The following is a 20,156-nucleotide window of genomic DNA, read 5'->3' as shown; positions in this document are numbered from 1 at the left end:
TCCCGGGCCCAGCTCCAGCTCGGGGGTTTTGCAGCCCCCGTTCGGGCTGGAGCAGTCCCCGCCCTCCCGCCACCTGCCAGGCGCGGAGCCGCGGGGGGCCGGGAGCCAGGCCTGACCGGCGATGCTGAGCGCGTGGGGCCTGGCCGAGAGCCTGCGGGAGCCCGGCCGGACCGGAGGAGGGCTCGACTCTTCCCCCTCGGCTGCCCCCGGCTCCGGCGGTAGCAGCGCCCCTACCGCCCGCGCCGCCGCTTCCCCACAGCCGCTCGCTTAGTTACAACCGGTTTGGACCAGCCCGGTCCCCGCGCGCCGCGGCCGCCCGCCGGGCACGGCGCCGGGGATGGAGCAGGGCGCCGCGGCTGCTCCCGCCCCGGCCGCCCATAAAGCGGCGCCCCCGCCCTCGCCCGCAGGTACAGCGGGGCTGGGGTGGGTGCTGGGGCCGCCCAGGCTGGGCTGAGTCCCTCCAGGGGCGCCGCGCACTTCCCGCCTGGCTGGGCCCGGGGCTGTGCGTAGTTGTCCGAGCCCCGGAGCGGGAGGGAGCCCTACTGCCCCAGCGGAACAATAGAAGGGCAGAGACCTAGGCTTAGTTGGAGTGGGCTTCCTCGTCGCCTTTGCTCGCCCAGTGTGATCGAAACACTAGGGAGGGAGGCACAGCATGCAACTGGTTTAGCACAACGCCCCTCCCTCCCCGGCTACTTAACTTCGGTATCTTTCAATTACGGGGTGTGTGGGGAGTGGGCAGTTCACTAATAATCCGCACCAAGTGTATTCTGCTACACTGTTGTATGCATGAAATTGTTAGTTAACAAGGGGTTGTCCACAGAAGGACTAAAGAAAGTTAAGGTGATTCGCTAATAATCCACTATGGAATAATCCACCTCTTCCGATTTCCCTGTAACACTACAGGCCTTCTTTCCAAAAGGTCCCATCAGGGGCAGAACACCCCAAAGTGGCAGACAGGAAAGAACATGCAGTAGGAAGCCTGGTATCCAGACTAATGATCTCTGGGTAAGTGCCACCCTGCGGATCATCCTTTATCTACAAAGCTGATCTTCTGATAATGCACTTTCTAGGTAATTTTTTGTTCTTTGAACCAGGCAGGGGAAGACTTTATTAGGGGTGGGGGGAGACTGATAAGAGGAACTGGTTGCTATAAAACTGTCACTAAGTGATAAAAGGGTTCTCTCAGGAGGACAAAGAGCATAGGCAAGGAGCAATTATGGATTGTACATTATAAGTCTTGGGGTTTCTTTTTTACTTTTGCAGCTGGGAGCTCTAGTATTTAGTTGAATGAAAGGACTTTTCTGAATAATTATAGTTCCTAGGGTTGCTGTGTGATATACAATGAATTTTTAGGCTTCGGGTTTACCACTTGATTCTTCTTGTTTAGCAAACAAAAATTGAGATGGGGTATGATTTGGTTATGTTTGTTGGCCTGTATGAACTTGGCTAAATTAAATGCTGCTTTTTCTATATGTGTGCTTAGTCTAATTTCTTTTTTTTTCCCTTTTATGTGCATGTTAAAGGAAGAACATTTGACTGACTTGTAGGTCTCTTACACTGTTACACAGAAAAAACGTGGTGGAGAAAAATGCTAATTTTTGCGTTTCATAGGTGACTTACTAAAGAGAAACCAAGGAGTGTAAGTGGTTGAAAAACATTAAAAGAAAAGAGAGGGTAGGGGGAAAAGACTAGATTGTCAAAGCAAGAAGTACTGAGGAACAATAGGGGACAATATTTTTAAATAGGAAGAGTTGATCTCAAGTAAATAGGTAAAATTTTATATTTAAGAAAATAAATGTGCATATTTTAATGTTTTTATTGAATAAAAATATTGCTAACTTTATGATAATTGCATATAATAGTGACCAGTATCTAATGCGATGAGTGCATGAGAAATAATTAAATTACAGTTTTGTGGAGAAAGTTTTATCATGTAAGCTGTAGTGAAAGTTGGCAATTCAGAATAAAACTTCAAGATTTTAGGTTAGAGTTCATGATTAATTCATGGCTTAAATTTTTTTACAGTAATGGGTTACCCCGATGCTTATGAATGTATTCGGTATGCATTTCCATATTTTCAAGTGATTCAGTTTCCTTAAAGCTTTACCTTAACTCTGCTTTTTCTTTCTTGAATTTCTAATAGCTTTTGATGATTTGGCACTCTTGCAATATTGTAAGCAGAAGTTGCTGATCACTCTTACCAATAAGTATTTCCAATGTTAATGAAGATTTTAAAAAACATGTGGTGTGGTTTTGGAGGCAAAGCCTTGCAGAGCACTGATACTAGGATAGTAATCTCCTGATCTTAATACTGTGTGGTTTTTATGACTCCCACTAAGTTTTGTGAATTGATTCCCCAGCTGCTACCATTGTCCATATAGGCTCCATGCCTGGTTTCTTCTACTGAGGGTCTGCAGAACTTGGGTCAGGCAAAACAGGCCTGTTGCAAACGTTATCATGCTCCAGCATCTCCTGCATACAAAAAAATTGGGGGAGAGGCCATGGCATGTAGGCAAATCCAGATGTGGGGACTGTATTCAAACTAGAGAAAAGAACTTGAGTTGGAATGACCATGGAATCTGATTTTTTGGGGGGGGATAGGTGACTCCAGCAGAACTTGAAAATTGTTCCAGGTGTCTGAGCTGCTGGTAGTTCAGAAGAGCAGGAGTGTGTTAGAGTCCCTATAGGTCTAAGAGCATTGTTAAATCAAGGGAATTAGAAAATCAGCTGCTTACAATAGTCTGCTAATACACTACACTTACAGCTCTTATAGTTTGCACCTGTGAAGTAGTAAAATATCCATGTTCCTGGCAGCAGTTTAATCTCAAAGAGGTTGCTTCAAATCAAAATCAAGCATAGGCTTGAAGGATAGTTAGTTTCTTTCCTTTACTTTCCTCCTCCATACTCATTTGCCAAATAAAATACATTGTGATTTCACTTCCTAGAATTTTCTCTGCGCACAGGAATGCCTTCTGTGGATATATGCCCCTTAATGGGACTTCTCTTCCTTAGAGAAGAGACAAGGATAGAATTTGTTTTGACTTAACAGATAGAAATTTTTCCTGACCGCTCTAAAAAGTAAGTATTTGAGAAATGTACAAAAAGGAATATTCCGTTGGTGTCTTGTCTCCACTAGTGGGTGGTAAGAGATGGAGAAGATGTCAGGATTTAGTAACCAAAAGTTACAAGCTCTGGCTGTCAGCAGGACTGGATAAGAGGGCAGCTTGCAAAAAAATGGCAAGGAAATTTCTCTTGCAGTTGGTTTTGTTAAATAATGTTCACTGTTATAGACTCTCTTAAAGATGATTTCTTTTCAGTAAAAGAAACAGAATTTCTAAGTCTATAAGTCACCTTGCATTCACCATAATTCTGGAGCCTAGTGAACCATTCTGATGTTTCCAACTCACCCATAACTAACTTCTCAAATATGACTCCTCAAGTCAAACTTAGTAATGTGCTCATGATTTCTGAAATAATTTACATTTTGAAGTTGCTATTCTATTTGAAGTTATAGTGGTTTTTGGCTTTTAGCTATAGTTGTAAATTTCTCCTGTGTCAACATTGTGTATCCAAACTACAACCAAAAAAAAGTTTGCTAGATGGCACCAATTTTTTTAGTAAAAATAACTTTTGAGTGTTGCAAGGTGAGGACGAAATCAGGCTTGTAACAGAAATAATACAAATTTGGTTTATGACTGTGGTAAAACATTTGTGGTTAGTAAGAATAATAAGTTAGTACAGTTTCTTCCTTTTTCTATGTTCTTTAATAAAGAAAAAAATTTCATGTGACTAGAAATATTATTGTGCAAATGAAAATGTGCAATTTCAGAACATAGTATTGAATGTTGAGGGGTGTTGTTTATTTTCTAAAGATTTTATACTTTTCACAAAGTATACTTCATATCTTCAAAGTACTTTTCATATCTTACAAAGATTATATACCAAAGTTTAAAAATTATAGTTTTTAATAGTTGGTTTTTAATTTAGTGGCTGAGGTGGGGAAAGAAATCATCGCAGCACAATGCTGAGTGCCTCCAGGCAGGCACAGCTCCTCTAAAGTTAATTAATCCATTTAGATTTATACCATCTGAGGATCGGATCCAGACTATTCCCCTTGATGTCATAGCTAGGATGCGACAAACTCTGTGATGAAGAAAAGCTTATGCATTCTTTTTCCTCCACCTCCCCATCAGTGGTCTGGAGCAAAAAAAACCAAGCAAACAAACAAAAACCAAACAACCAAGCAAACTGATTTAAACAGTTTTTTTGCTGAGTCAGTATGCCAGATTTCAGAGCTTCAAGGCAAGAGGAATTAAGAGCTGAATGCTGCAGCTAAAATACATGCATTGTACTAATGTTTTATTTATTATATGACTCTTCTAAAAACAAAATAGCTAATTTTTTATTTTTTTTCTGAACACTGTTTTTTATGTTTTCTGAAGAGACTTGCTTAAAACCATTATAATCACCACTTAACTACCACAGTTGAATACAAATACGTTAGGCTTTTAATGCAAGGGGATATATATGTATAACTTCTGTGAGAGGTTAGATGGATACACATGCATAATCTTGTACTAAAACAAGGATGTATTCTGTGCCCAGAATACTTTTATTCTTAAATTTTAAAACAACTTTTTGATGCCTTTGATATGGTGCTTTGGTAATACGAGATGCATTACAAAAAGGGAGGTAACAACAGATATGCTGATGCAGTATCAGGAAAAGCATATTAACCAGAATTTACCAGAGAAAAGGGTAGAAGGGAAAAAAAACTAAGGAATTGGATCACAAATTTGAGTATCCAACTGGCAATAGTATATTTCTGAAAGATAGTATCTTAAAACTCTGTAAATCATTCCTAAAGGGACATAGAATGGTCAAAGTTTGTTTCATGTTTATAGCCTACGTTTTTGCTCTGTCTGGGTCCAAGGCTCTATAATTGTCTCTCTCTCTATAAATGAGAGGTTAGTGTCTCTTTGCATTTAGATGACCTGATTTACTTTTGAAGTTTCTGTTGGAGCGTAATATTAATCTATTAGATCATGCTGACATCATGATTTTTTTCTTTTACTGCCTCTTGATAATTTTTGTTGAAGGGCTCTCTCTCTTATTTTTCCACAGGTAGAATTAACAAATAAAAATAGAATAATATCTTCTAGGAAGTTGGAGTCAACCTTCTGTAAGTTAACTCTCTAAACTAACAGTCAATTGCACCTATATTCCAGCCATTCTCTGTCTCTGTAGTGAGACTTTATAGAAACAATGTTAATGTTTCTTGTAACACTTTTTTTTTTCATAAATGAAAATTCAATTCAGGAACATTAATATGCTTAGAATTGTAACATTGAACTCTTTATTTTAGTCTACCTCACTATTTTTTGTAAATATTTCTTGAATTTTAGTGGTAAAAGAAAAAAGTACTCTCAGATTGTGTTATTGTGTCTCTACATCTTGCTCGAGTCCAACACTGCTACAGATCCCTTATCCTAGCAACTTTAATTTTAATAAAATCTAACTATTTATTTATAATATATCTGGGTCTGAAAACACTTTTCCAAGAGGGTCTGCAATAGTTTTGACATTTTACAGAAGGCAAACTGCAGCATAGAATTGTCTATAGTCACACATTTTGCCAAAGGTAGAGCCAGGAATAAAATATGAATCTTGTGACTAAATATGAATCTAGTGTCATATGAAATTCCCTGGACCACAGCGCCCATCCCTAGTTAAACCTTTTTAGTCATTTGTGTCTGTCTTATGTTCTGATAACCCAGGTTTAGACATTCCAAATTTCTTTGCTTGTGGCGTAGACATGGAACTATACCTTCACACATTATGTAACATTGCATACTGTGCACTGTTAGAAGTGTTAAGTGGTGTTTGATAGGATTTATAGTTCCTATGCAAATTTGTTTTTTACTGTCAGAAAACTGGTGTGTTGCTTTGGCAAGTGGTATTTTTTAGTATAGTTAATATGTACACGTGCAAGAATTGTATGATTATGCTAACAACATTAAACTTAAATCTTATCTCAGTTTTTCTGCTTTGTTTTGGTTTTTTTTGCACAGTGCCTGCAGATACCTCTTAGCTCATCCTATAAAATGGTATTTCAGAAGCCTCCCGATGGTGGATGGGGCTGGGTGATAGTTGTAGTTTCCTTCTTTACTCAGTTCTTGTGTTATGGATCTCCGCTAGCAGTTGGAGTCTTGTATTTAGAATGGCTGGATGCTTTTGGAGAAGGAAAAGGAAAGACTGCATGGGTTGGATCACTAGCAAATGGAATTGGATTGCTTGCCAGTAAGTCAAGAAGCAGTATCTATCTGCCTGTTTTTCTTTCTTTGTTTTTTTTTTTTTCCTGGTTAATTGAAATGTTCTCTCCTTCATAACATATGCTTAATCATTGTGTGCCTTTAAAATGCACTAAAGTTCAGTATACTTGAGAATCAAAAGGGGTTTTCATCCTGGTTTGGGGGGGTTAGTTCAAAATAGTTAATAGCATTAATATTCTGATGTGACAAATTAAACCTGAAAAGAATCGGATGGTGGCTTAAACATTCAAAATGTTTCCCAAAGGATGAATCCAAAATAATTAAAATATAGCAAACTGAGAAACAAAAACCTACTAACTTACTGTGAACTACAAATAAGAAGTTTTGAGAGGGTACAAAACTTTTAGTTGTAGTTCTGTTGAAAGGAAAACCAGTAGTTGTTACCTTGAAAAATGATTCAAGTGGATCACAATGAGAGATCAGTTAACAGATGAAGTAGTCAGTCATTTAAGCTTCAGAAATGAAACTGCCAGCTGAAGGAGGTCAAGGCTTGTAACTGCTCCTTGAATAAAACTCCCTCTTGACATCTGGAAAGGCATGTATAAATGTCTGCAGTCAGTACAGTAAGTTCACTGAAGCTTTTCTAGAGTAAAAAATATGTCCTTTTTAAGAGGTACAGAGGCACTGAAAACCTTATATGTGTCCTAAAAATATTCCTAAAGGTAAAGCATAAAGAATTGCCTAATGTACTAGCTTCTTTTAATAAGTGCAGCTGTTAAATGAACTGCTACTACTAGAAGGCAGCTAAAAAGATCTAGTTCTTAAATTATTCATTTAAATATTTTAGTAATTTATCAATTATTCATTTAAAAGGTTTCAATATTAGCTCTTAGTTCTTAAGGGTTCTATTTGCAACTTGACCTGTGGCCTGCTTGTTATTTCTCTAGCATGTTTTTTAGAATTCCTGTATTGTTTGATTTGACAATACATCTCGGAGTCCTTTTCTGCCAACCCTGTGAACTGAAATGTAAATGTAACTAACAGACTTATCATTAGTAAATGATGTGTTCTCATTTACACCATTGTGAAGTTCTAGATTACAGGAAAGATTGGACTGTTGTGGTAATTTTAGTCTGACCTAAGTAATGTAGGTCATAAGAGCCCCTGGAGTGGCTCTTATCTGAATTCTTGTTTTGAATTGGAAACAGCTCTTTTGGGGGAGCAGGGAAGATGAAAATAAGTAAACCCAGCTTAAAAATTGCTAGTGCGTCATCAGTTTGTAAGAGGGACTGAGCAGCCTGGCTGGGATTGGGTTCAAGAGGCACTGCTGGCTGCCTGCCATTGGGGGGTCTGGGGGAGTGGGGGGTGGGGCTGAGTGGGGCAGCCATTCGGGGGGGGGGGTGCAGCAGCTGGTAGGGGATGGGGCCAGGTGGGGCAGCAATCAGGGGGGCTAGGCTGGGGTATGTGGGTCTTGCAGGGGGGGTAGTAGTCCCTGTGGGGGGCCATTTGACCCCTGTGTGGGGGGGCCATAGCCCCTGTGGGGGGACAGCAAAATACATATTCATGAAACAACATGTATTTAGAGTTCATTTTATTATTATGATAGAGACACTGGTAGGCTTTGACATTGCTTTAATACTGTAGATATAGCAATAAAACATTGCCCAACTGATCGCCGTCTCTCTGTTTCTCACTCTGTCTCTATATATAGTGGTCTTTTGTTTTAATTGTGGAGGAACATGGATTTTGGGATATTTTACAGAGTGACTTTGGGATTCTTTTTTATCAGGGATTTTTCAGTTTTCCAGTAGGGAACACCAGAATGCCACTGGCCTCCCCAGCAGGAAGAATCCTGCCTGCTCAGAGCTGGCATCTTAGACCCAGCTGGCTGTGGATGATCTCCTGGCCAAATAAGGCCAGTTCAAAGCAGGCCACCACACCTGGAACATCTTCTGGGCCATAGCTGCCCAGATGGCTAGGCAGGGGGCACACATGGCAGTAGTGCCGCTCAGAGGCCAACCCTGCAGCTACAGCCCACTGGCAGCTGGCCCAGAGTGGCAGATACCTCTACTGTCTGCGGAGTCCCTATCCGGATCTGGCAGGTGCGCAGCAGGTCACAGCCTGGCAGCAGCCCGCACTGCCAGACTGCTGCAGTGGGTAAAGGGTGCAGGGAACTCTCAGGGCTGCTTCAGCAGTCCATCTGGCACAAGGGATAGTTTCCTCAGGTACCAATTGGCAGGACCCTAGAAGCTCCTGAGAGTGAGTAGCCCTGAGCTATTTGCCAGGGCAGCTTTTTCTACTGATAGGGCCAGGACAGGGCAGCTTTTTATACTGCTGGGGATAGCACTTGTGCTGGCCCTGGGCTCTAGCTTCCCCTGGCTGCAGATCTAGGAGGAGTCAGGTGGGTTATTTTGCCCCCAAAGGCATAATTTGCTCCACAACAAAGTGCATGTCTAAGCAGGTGTACTGAGGCAAAAAGCCCTGGCTCAAATTTGCACTGCTGCTGCAAACGCATGTGCTTGCATGTGTGGACGCACCCCAAGTGTGTAAAGGAACAACTTCCATGTTTTAAATTCTGAACTGAGCCGGATCAGCACGTTCAACCCATTCAGTTCAGCAGATAGAATCTTCTGTACAGTAGAAGATGAGATTTGTGTAGAATTAGACTGAAACATTGTATATGCCTAGTGCAGGACTTTTTTATTAAGATGAATTTCACATTAGCTTAATGTCTCACTCTTGAACCCTCATGTGTAATTGGCCACATCCCTGAGGCTTATGCTTTCACACAGGTGAGAGAACACTTAGAAATAGTGGAGGAGAAAACTAGGTGTAATTGATAACAAAGTGACTGAGCTACTAGCCAACACAATCCTAGGAGGTATCCATTTAAATATTTGAAGTAGAGATGTGGAAGGCCCTATGTATAAGGTCCTAGAGAGACCTCATCTAGAATACTGAAGACTGATCTAGTCATCCATGGTCAAGAAAGGTAAATTGTAATGGATTCAGAGAGAGGCTGCACATCCTCATAATTGATCTGACAAGAAGAGATTGAAACTCTCTTATAAAATGGATATAAAATGAATCCATGAACCAGAAAACAAATGTCAGAAGGGAGAGAATGTTAGTCCTGATGCCCATAAAGATAAAGAATTATCTGGGAACCATGGATTGAAACAGCATCTTTGGAATGGGTATATTGGCATTAGGCTGAAAGATCTAATGAGTAGTTTCTTCTGACAAGCTTCTTGTCTGTATGTTAGACAGATGGCCAGTTTTCACAGTCTGGGAAGGCCTTGTTGCACCCAAGCCTATTAAATATAATTTAAGCAATGGATATCTTCTTTTTTTTGTAGTTATCCTAGATTTCTTCTGACAAATGTGTCCATCTGTAGAGTGCAAAACTTATTTGTCTCAAGGAAGAAAAGTTATGTACTCTTAGCACTAGGTTGATTTCTTTTGGGAATGCCCTCATTTCATATGATTTCTCAATTTTAATGTTATTGAAGTAACTTTTTTCCATGTGAAAGGCAAGATGTGTCTCTCTTGGGCTATATCAAGGTTGCTTCTGATGGGATGCAAATGAGGGGATAGGTCGTTAGAGAAATATTCAACTCTTCAGAACTCTGGATTCCTACCCTTCTCTGTCCACTGGTAGGAATCTGAGTTACTGGAAGTTTAAATTTCCTTTATGGGAGGGACTGATTTAAAAAAAAACCAAAAAACCAACAACAAAAAACAAATAAAAACGTGTGGGGGAGGGTAACGGTGCTTCTCTGGTCACAAAATACTGATTGCGAAGTAGGGAAAAAAAGTGGAAATTCCTTTGCCTAATTGAATTATTTTATTGCTGCCTAATGTTTTGAGTGTAGAAGAACTCTTTATGTAATACGGACTCAATCTTTTTGTTTTTGTGCTTTTTTTTTTTTCCCAACATCCTGTTTTAAGAAGCATACCAGTCTAACTTGCTAGCTTTAAGAATCACTAACAACCTAACACTTAGCTTTTGTTCCCAATAAATTGCATGCAGTATTGCCAAACTTCCATAGCATGCTGATTCTTGCCTGTGACAAGCAACAAGTTGCCTTCTCAACTTGATTTCAATCTTTCCATTGCCTCCTTCACCTTTTTCTAAGCTCATAATAGCTGTAATCATCAATCAGTCATCTTCTTCCTTCTTTAATTCTCATGCCTTACCTGAATAAAGCACTTAAACCCCCTTCAAGACTTTTGAAACAACTTAAAGAGTAAAACCTGTGACCCACCTTGTACTCAAGTATTGGTTTTCCCCTGGTATCAGATTTGTACTGTAGCCTTATCCATCTCCAGAACTGTTTGTCCTTGGTGCTGATAACAATAACAAAAATTTGGCTCATGTTCCTATCTGTAAACCCAGTCAAGAACCTGACATCAATTCTCAACTGCTGTTGGCTATCTTGCCTTACTTTCCATAATTTGGTGTACCCCCTTATTCCAGTTGACAAATGGCAAGTTGGTAGACGTCTTCTGTTGTAGAAAACATCTACTACTACATAGTTCTTATTCACACTTTTGGCCTATCCAGATGCTCTTTAACCATGTACTTTTAGTTCTGGACTCATGCTTGAATTTTGCAGGTGACCAGTAACTCAGTAACAGATTTGCCAGTCTAAAAACCTAGTTCTGAAAATGTTTCAAAATTGTCACTTTAGTTAAGAGTTTGAATTCTGTAACTGAAGCCCGCTGCTAGCAAAAATACTACTTTCTTCATGTAGAACACTGGATTTGCACAACACTTCACAGGAAAGGACATCATCCTGTTCCCATAATTGAAAGCACATTTTTTGTTTTTTGTCTTCAATGGGGAAAGTATGGGCAAAATGGGGGTCAGAGTGGAAATGATTATGTACCTAGAAATGTGCTCCCCCCAGGTATTTGCAAATGATTTTCTTTTCCATTCTGTATGTCCCTGTTTCTAATGGGTAAGAACTTGCTTGCATATCTAATGTTAATATTCCTATACCATAATGTTTCTGTATATTACTGGAAATGTGTATGGGGAGCGAGTTGAAGGGACAAGCTCCTGTAAGCTTAGAGTGGGTATAAGCCCCTGACAATCGCTCTAAAAAATTAGCTTCCCTCCACCCCCATGTATTTTAAAAGTTTTTGTTTGTTTTATTTTTTTGTATATCTGAGATCCTTTTTCTAGCTTTTTGAAAAAGGAAAGGTATTATTTTTTGTCTTGGTGAATCTACAGTTACTGTTTTGTGTAAGCACCATATGGTAGTGTTAACATAATTTTGAGCAAAAGTTAATGTTTCAGTATTAAGTTTCAAAATGTCATCCTATGTTTTAGTCAAGTACAAACATTCAGTTCCTACTGGGAGAATGACCAGTGTACACACAAGCATACAGACATTCAGGCTTTTTCTCCTAGAGCAAAAATGACCATTCTAAGAGAAAAATAATCTCAAAGCTACCAGGGTTAAATATCTTTTAGGAGACTGAACTTTTGTACTTGGGAGGAGTGGAGCTAGGGGAAAGACTCCCTGCCTTCCTGAGACTGGAGTCGCTCTGATCTTGAGAAGGCTTGGGAAGCAGCTTCTGCCTCCCCACCCCCTCCCAGGAGGTAAGGGAATCAGCAGCCACCACTCCATGCCTCTTCCCCAAACCAGGCCTCCCCTTGCAGCCCCTACCACCCGGCTGAGTGATGGGGTGGCAATTTTTAAGAGCTGGGAGCTGGGCAAGTCTCTCTGACACAACTACAAGTCAGCCCAGAGAAGGGTAAGGAGCATAAGTTATTCTATAGGAGAGGACTGGAAGGGTTTCCATCCCAGAGAATATCCCCTTCCTGCCAATCCAGCTGATTGGCAGAATGGGAGGAGGAGGGTATTCTCCTGTGGTGGGAATCCCCCTCCCCATCCCAAACTATCTGTGGCAGCTTTTGCTTTTAAGCAACTGCCACTTGATAGCCTGCCACATTCCAAGGCAGAGAACAGGTCAGGCTTTCAATTAATAGTGTGGTCCAGGGACCAGCCCTCACAGCTTGCCTGTGAATCTCTCCAGCCATTGGGTTGGGGGAACATCTGTACAGTCCAGCTTCCAGGTTGTTCTTTCTTTCAGGAAAAAAAATTCTTCTGGCAGAAATGAATGTCTGTACACAGCTTTAGAGGCCATATACATTCACTTTCTCCTGGGATAATCACTGTTCCCCCAGCAGAAACAGTGTACAGATGTTATTCTCATTTATTATTATTCTCCTGGTGTTTTGGGGAGAAAAATAACCTGAAAAAAAACAGGATTAAATTGGTCTTGGGAGAGTTTCTCCTCAGAGAGCGAACACTTTTTGTCTTCTGAGAAAAGCTGCAGCACAATGCTCTGACATTCCAGGTGCTTTGCTTCCACCCCACCCTGCGAGACAGTGTCACTCAGGCTGGACTCTAGTGCTCCAGCCAAGCAGAGAGCAGATTATGCCCCCTTCAGAATCTCCACATAGTGCAGGAGGCTGTAAGGAAACACAGGCAGACCCTGAGCAATGTGGGTCAACCAATCAGGACTGCTCCATGCACTGCTGCCACCTGTCTTCAGGCAGACTGAGGGAGCCTGCAGAACATTTGAGATGTGTATGCAGTGTCAGCACTGCAAGCTCTCTGCTCCTCAGGGACTCAGTATTCAAATATTTGTTCAGGAGCCTCAGTAATTTTTTCTACCAGGAGAATAAACCTGGGAGAATTTCTCCAGATCATTTGAATGTGTGTACACTGTCTGAGTTAAGCTATGGTCTATTCAAAATGATTTTTTTGACTTAGCAACATCTATACATTCAGGTTAAAACAGAAAAAATATTATCAGACTATTTGAGGTCAGATTTTTTTTAAATTGATTTTTGGAAGAGCCCTTTAACTTTATGGGGGAAAATGTATATGATGATAAACCTATACTAATCAAAACACAAAATCATAGACTTATCTGCAGGCTCCAGGATTTTGTAAAGATTTTTTTTTAAAGGCATAAAAGCAGCATGTTCAAACTCTTCCTGGTACCATTCAGTGTTGCATGAATAAAATTTGCCAAGAATGTTGCTGTTGCCTGTCTGAATTTGTATGTTTTTAACGTACTCATTTTTTCTGTATCTTAAGTACAATATCTTGCATAATTTTAAGAACAGTACCAAATCTGAAATGGGAATACCAAGCCTGAAGGTGGGAGTGGGCCTCAAATCCTTGTTGCCTTGGGCTGAAGTTTAAAAAGGTTTTGTATGTTCTTTTCTTTTGTTTCCCCTCCAGGTCCTATCTGTAGTATATGTGTGTCTTCTTTTGGAACAAGACCTGTGACAATCTTCAGTGGCTTTATGGTGGCTGGGGGCCTGATGATGAGCAGTTTTGCACCTAACATATACTATTTATTTTTTTCATATGGAATCATTGTTGGTAAGAAACTTCAAGCTTAAATTGTCTTTATTTTTCAGCAACTAAAAGTTGCATAAATCATAGAGTCCTAGGGTTGTATGGGACCTTAGTTGCCTAGTCTAACCCTCCTGCAGAAATAGCACATTGTGCATAAGTAGTACATTCCATCTCTGCCAAATGCCTATGTGGCCTCTTTTTGAAGGCTCTTCTCTTTATAATTAAGGTAATCTTACTCCTGGGACCAGTTCTTTCTTTGATTCCTACGTCAATGCATAAGAATCAACAGCATAGATACATCTGCAGGACTAGGGCTTTATTCGTTAAGAAATGTTGTAATCCTTGTAGTCGAGGATTGGCAGTACTGCAGTAGTGTGAATACAAATTGTGCACACTGAGTGTGCAAGTGACTGAAAATGCCAGTGCATGACAACCAACCTCTTCCATAAATCTCATATCTCTGTGCCCTGCTGCTATCATTCCTTGTATCTTAAGTACTTCTCTTGCTTAGCTGTGCATTTTGAACAGCAACGATGTGTCATACCTTCCTTGACTGGTGCACTAGAATGTAACTGTTGGCAGATGACCTGATAGGTTACTTTGCACCAGGTGCCATTTTAAAAGCATCCCTAAAGTGCTCTGATGGCAGTCGCACTTCTTTCTGCCAAACCAGCAGCTGCTTGGGCATTTGCGTATCATCTAGCTCTGCTACATGTACAGCCCAATGCAGATGTACTCTTAAGATTTAAAGCTTTAGTGTAAAACCTCAGTATAACAAGGAAGTTCTAGCTTAATAATAAATGGATTGTCTTATAGTGGAGTGAAATATAAGAAATATAAATGCATTTTGACAACTGTTAAAAAGATAATGCTCAACTCTAATGTCTTGCATTTCTCTGCTATTGATGAATATTAATGGACAAAGGTTTCAACTTTTCCAGTAACCTGCTTTTTTTTCCCTACTAGTTTTTTCATGCTTGTGAAATGGAAAGCTTTTAAAAGATAGCTTTTAAGGAATCATTGACAAAAGAATTGTGAAACTTTTAGTTAAAGCAGAAATAGCCAGAAAAAAATAACCTATAAGAAAATCTGTGTATAACTAATTATATAAATGAACAGGATTAAAAACATTACATTAAACTCCTGAAACAGGTCCCCAATTAGCTAGTAACCTGTCTTGATTTAGAAATGCTCCTTCCTATTCAGTGGGCAGGTGGGGAGAGGAAAACATTCTAACTTAGCACTGGTGAGATTGGAAATGTAATCTTTAAAATATATTGCAACCAATTGTCTATGCCAGTGGCTTGGTAACACAGTATTTGCAGTTGTTTTGGAAGAAAGGAAGACTTCACAAATTGGCTTCTATTTGTGGGAATAGTATTAAAAATACCAGGAGTAGCTTTTGACAGACCAGCTATATTTGTCCAGAATTAACATAATTGCTATGTACACGGACAACACAGCCTTTACATGTACTTCCTTGGCAGCTTGAGTCTGGCAGTACAGGCCAAACAGGCAGGTACCATGTAATGCACACAGGGCATGGAGCAGATGCTTGCCCCAGCCCTAGCCCTCCTGGTAGTAGCAGTGGTTTGGGCAGCTCCAGTCAGGGCTCCAGGGCCCAGCCAGAGCTGCTGTCACTGCAACAACTGTTACTGGGCTGAGCTGGGGCCGGAGCAAGCATGTTTTCCATGCACCGGGCTGGAGTGAGGCCAGAGCCTGCGGGAGCTGGAGGATATGTTTTGTGGTGGTGGGGAGGGGCAGAGTTTGGGGTACAGAAAGGGTGAGGGTGGAGTACAGAAAGGGAGGAGGGCAGAGATGGTGCAAGAGGCAGACAGCACCTCTGGCTCTGGACCATGGCCACGGCAGCTGCCTGCCCCCCATGCCACCTTGTTCTCTATTCCAAGACTAGGAGCTTTCCCCCTCCATATATTTCCAAAACCTTGTCTTGGAATCAAGTAAATATGGTATTAGGTGGTCTTCGATCTATTTTAAAGAAGAAATAAGAGGCAAGCTATTAATGATGTTCTACAGAAATGGTTTATTGGATAAACTTTCTCTCTCTCTCTCTCAGGGCTTGGATGTGGCCTGCTATACACAGCAACGGTAACCATAACATGTCACTATTTTGATAAACGCAGAGGTCTTGCACTTGGTTTGGTTTCAACAGGTATGTTTAAAAAATGGCAGTATCTCTGAGTTCTAAATTTCTGTTGTACAACTGCTGAACTACTAGTACAAAAACCAGATCCTAAAACATCTTGCAGTGCATACCTCTAAATTCATTTAGACAAACAAATTTAGCCTCTGTATAAACAGAATGATACTTGGTTTTAGTCTTTCTGCACCTGTTTAGTTTCTAGCAGTGATTCTCAACTAGGGTGCCACTGTACTCTGGGGTGCCATGAGATCCTTTTAAGGGAGATGTGCCGTATTAGCAGTGTTAGAAGTGTAAACACCTACACCTGATTCACCAGATTAAACCCAGTGGTTTCAAATTGTTTTTGACTCTATGGGCTTTTTCTGACTTATGTGGTCTTCTTTAGTTCTTTGCAACAGAAGAATTACTATTTTTTCCATAGTCAAAAAAGCAATTGAAAGGTCAAAATTGGCATTTTTTCCATGGATTGCCTTGAGATCAATGAGGTTGAGAAGCAGTAGCTAATGGACTGAGTCTGTCTTGAAGACTTGGTTAAAAAAAAATTATTTTGGTAAGGAGAGTATTTTAATTGGGTTATATTAAAGGACTCTTTAACACAGTAACTAGTTATTTGTGAGTGGTGGCTGGATATTATCAAATATGGCTTATGAGTTTCGGAAACTCTTTTCAGGAGTCCTACTAGGAATGGTGCCTCTTGCAGCACTTAACTTTCATAGTTTGTTTTTTTTCTCTGAAGGGCTGTCGTCCCTTCTTTTCCTCTTGCAAAACCCCAGCGAGAATAAATTTGAGGAAACTGAGTGGCCAGCAGGCCTATGCTGAGTTCTACTTTAAGGGATTATTTTAAATTGTTGATGCCCTTTCCTTTAATTTTTTTCAATTAATACTTAATTGATCCTAATACTTTTTGACATTCTAGATTTTATAACTAGTCACAATGCCTCTTTTGGCCTGTCAAGTTTTTTACTCCATATAAGCATATATATTCAAGAAAGCCAATACAGACATCAACTTACACTTCCTATTTTAATTATAATTTTGAATTGCTTCCTATTGTGCCTCTCATGTATAGAGTATATTTTGCAGTGACTGAAATATTAAAGCTTACTATTGGAGACCTATAGGTAACCTTATGAAATGCCTCTAAACTGATTCTGTTTCCTCTTCCAGGTTCAAGTGTTGGACTTTTTATATATGCAGCATTACAAAGAGGACTCGTAGAGTTATATGGAGTGGATGGATGTTTGCTAATAGTTGGTGCATTATCCCTAAATATATTAGCATGTGGGAGTCTAATGAGACCCTTGGAATTCTCTCATTCTCCTTTGCCAGAGAAGCCATGCCTAGAAAAAATTCCAGACCAATACTTCCTTTATCATGAAAAAGAAAAGAGTGTTGAAGAAAATATCAGCATCCTTGAAAAGGGCTACAGTGATGAAATGTGTGCAAATGTGTCTGATTGCAAACAAGACAGCATTTTAAATAAGAATGGATCAATATCAATAAATGCAAATGAAACCGACACGTATAGAAAGAAAGTTGTAGAGCAAACATACTTTTGCAAACAGTTTGCCAAGAAGAAGTGGCAACTATATTTCAACTACTGGGAAGAAACAGTGCTGCTTTTTAAAAACAGAGTCTTTTCAGCTCTTTTTATTGCCATCTTACTCTTTGACATCGGTGGATTTCCTCCTTCACTGCTTATGGAAGACATAGCAAGAAGTTCAAACATAAAGGAAGGAGACTATCCTGTGCCTCTTGTCTCCATTATAGGCTTTATGACTGCTGTTGGTAAACTTACTTTAGGAATACTGGCAGATGTTAATTGGGTCAATACTTTGTATCTATATGTAATGACCATAATAATGACTGGAGGAGCCTTGTTTGCAATTCCATTTGCCAAAAGTTATGTTACATTAGCAATTCTTTCTGGGGTTCTGGGCTTTCTGAATGGAAACTGGTCAATTTTTCCATATGTAACTACAAAGACAGTGGGGATTGAGAAATTGACACATGCCTATGGAATATTAATGTTTTTTGCTGGACTTGGAAACAGCTTTGGACCACCAATTGTTGGTAAGTTATTAAATAATGTAAAAATCTGTCCTTAATTTTCCATTACCCCACTAAATTTATATTGAAGTGACTTCTAGTTGGACCTGATAATAGAATGAGATATATAGATAACAAAATTAAAAAAAAAAAAATTTTCTCAGTGGCTAAGTACAGACATTTGGGGAGGTTAAATTGGGTTCAAAATGGCTGTCAGATTTAAACTTGGCTCATCCCGGTGCCTCCCTTATACTTATAGATCTGGTGTCAGTGACTGGAAATCAATCTAAACCTGTAACTGGACAGAAGTCCTATGCCTGTGATTTAGTCTCAAAATTGTGGAACTTAGTTTAAGATTAAGTCTGGATCAATGTAGTATAAAACCTACTTTATTTAGGTCAAACTGGTATATGAAACTTCTGTACACTTGCCCTGCGCAGCCTCAGGGCTGGAAAAGTGCAGCTACCAGCCTTGGCCCTAGGGCTGTGCTTTTCATCCCTCTGCCCCCATCCAGGAAGCTTCTATGAGTGCAGCTGCTTTTATCAGTGTTCATTGCTGCCAGAGCTGAGCAAGTAAGTCCCACTAGTGGGGAGGAGCAAGAGGGTTGGGGGTTCAAGTTTGCCAGGGGGGCTGGGGAGCTAAAATAGACCCCAATCTTTCCAACCCCCCCATGCACCCTGCGAGCCCCCCTGATCTTGCCAGACACTCCTGAACCACAGTGACACCCTGTGGGTCATGCCTGCCCCCTCATTCCCCAGCAGACTTCTGACATTTTTTTCTTCCTTGTTTTGTTTTGTCTACCTCTTCTCTGTAGTCCCCACATCCTGACTTACCTGATATCAGGCAGCCATTTTGAACTAATTTAACTTCCCCCTAATGCCTCCACGTGCCTATACTTAGCCTACATTATCAATTAATCATGTTTCTCTGTCAACTATACTGGGGAAATAGAACATAAATGTAAAAAATGTAATGTTTGGTGTAGATTGTTCATATGGTTAACTTGCATGTCTTCTGACTAGTTCAAATATTACCTTTTTATATTTCTCTTTTGTGCTTGGCAACTGTAGCTGACCTTAAATTCCTTTTCTCTTTTCAGGTTGGTTTTATGACTGCACACAAACATATGACACTGCATTCTACTTCAGTGGACTTTGTGTTTTGGTGGGTGGGTTTCTTCTGTTGGTGGCAGCACTGCCTTTTTGGGACAACTGTAGCAATCGTAGCACAGAGACGCCACCAAATTTTTACTCCTATAAAGTGGCATCTAGTGCTTAGATAAGGACTGGAAAACATTTAAATGCCTTTTTATACAAAGTCACACAATATTTTAGTATCTTTTTCACTTTATTTATGAAGTACAAAAATTCTCTTTTAAATAGAAAAATACCATTGTTGCTTACTGTTACATTTAAAAAAAAAAAAAAAAAAAGGAACAGTCTTTTGTCTACAACATAGTGTTGTTTTTTGTATGTTTTTTATCCATCAACTACTGTAACTGCTTTTCACTCTACAATGGGGATATTCTGCTGTATTTATCAACCATATTTTTTTTATGGAAGAAGAGAGCCTTGTTGAAACAAATAAGGCCTTTTCCTTATAGAAAAGGGCTGGCACTAATGTCTTCCATAAAAGGTCTCCAATAGTTCTACCAGAGGGCTTTTTAAAAAGATAATTTCTTTTATCACCTAGAATGTAAAACTATGTGGTGCTTATATAGCAGTAAGGTAAATGTTTCCTTTTCATAAGGTTTCTTACTTTTTACATCGAAGTGCCAAGGAGAGAAATTTGTACAAAAAAAAAAACAAACCCCCAACAAAAACTCAAAACTGTTGAACCCAAAATATTTAAGCAAAGAAATAAATATGATTGAAACCACATTGAGAAAGTGATGCAGTTATGCAAGCTGTTTATTCTATATTGGACTGCCTTGGGAAGCTAGATCCAGGGCATTCAAAAAGGGTTATGAATGGTTGGAAGCACTCACAAGTTGTTTAGTCAAATTTATGATAGCAAAGCCTAAGGGCCAACAAGGACAGGTGCCCCACTGTAGCAGGCACTGCACAACCATAGAATAGGAGATGGTACCTGTTCCAGATAGGTTAGAAGTAAAATAGACAAGACTTCTCCAGAACAGGGAAATAAATATAATGCACAATGACCTTTGCAAAAGCAGCCACTATTAATGCTGGTCTATGATTTTAGGTTAAATAAAAAGGAAAGAGGGGTGAGGTGGGATGACATAGTAAAGTAGTGGTGGCTGGGGAAGGGACTGTGAGGAGGTGG

The 20,156-nt window shown here is 40.1% G+C and overlaps 1 protein-coding gene across 5 annotated transcripts; it reads left to right on the top strand.

Annotated features, from left to right (window-relative positions):
- The first annotated feature begins 298 nt into the window (after positions 1-298).
- Positions 299-19,750, top strand: SLC16A9 (solute carrier family 16 member 9). 5 transcript variants are annotated; one of them, XM_019496693.2, is made up of 8 exons: positions 299-407; positions 904-1,005; positions 5,125-5,182; positions 6,072-6,300; positions 13,541-13,684; positions 15,735-15,830; positions 16,989-17,894; positions 18,970-19,750. In XM_019496693.2, the coding sequence occupies exons 4-8, from the start codon at positions 6,105-6,107 to the stop codon at positions 19,146-19,148; spliced, it is 1,521 nt and encodes a 506-aa protein (XP_019352238.1). In that variant the 5' UTR covers positions 299-407; positions 904-1,005; positions 5,125-5,182; positions 6,072-6,104; the 3' UTR covers positions 19,149-19,750. The 5 variants fall into 5 exon arrangements, with proteins under 5 accessions (XP_019352238.1, XP_059585829.1, XP_019352237.1 ...); XM_059729846.1 differs by lacking the exon at positions 299-407 and adding an exon at positions 419-702 and having other exon boundaries at positions 920-1,005; XM_019496692.2 differs by lacking the exon at positions 299-407 and adding an exon at positions 419-702.
- The last annotated feature ends 406 nt before the right edge of the window (positions 19,751-20,156 follow it).

This window comes from Alligator mississippiensis, chromosome 6 (assembly GCF_030867095.1).
Source record: "Alligator mississippiensis isolate rAllMis1 chromosome 6, rAllMis1, whole genome shotgun sequence".
NCBI classification, from domain to species: domain Eukaryota; kingdom Metazoa; phylum Chordata; order Crocodylia; family Alligatoridae; genus Alligator; species Alligator mississippiensis.
This window is presented reverse-complemented; position numbering and strand designations above follow the sequence as displayed.

Excerpts from the sequence above, each read along its gene's own strand:
- SLC16A9 (XM_019496693.2), top strand. The coding sequence starts at position 6,105 with ATGGTATTTCAGAAGCCTCCCGATGGTGGATGGGGCTGGGTGATAGTT. Across the intron at positions 6,301-13,540 it reads TGGAATTGGATTGCTTGCCA|GTCCTATCTGTAGTATATGT; the intron begins GTAAGTCAAGAA and ends TTTCCCCTCCAG. Across the intron at positions 15,831-16,988 it reads ACTTGGTTTGGTTTCAACAG|GTTCAAGTGTTGGACTTTTT; the intron begins GTATGTTTAAAA and ends TTCCTCTTCCAG.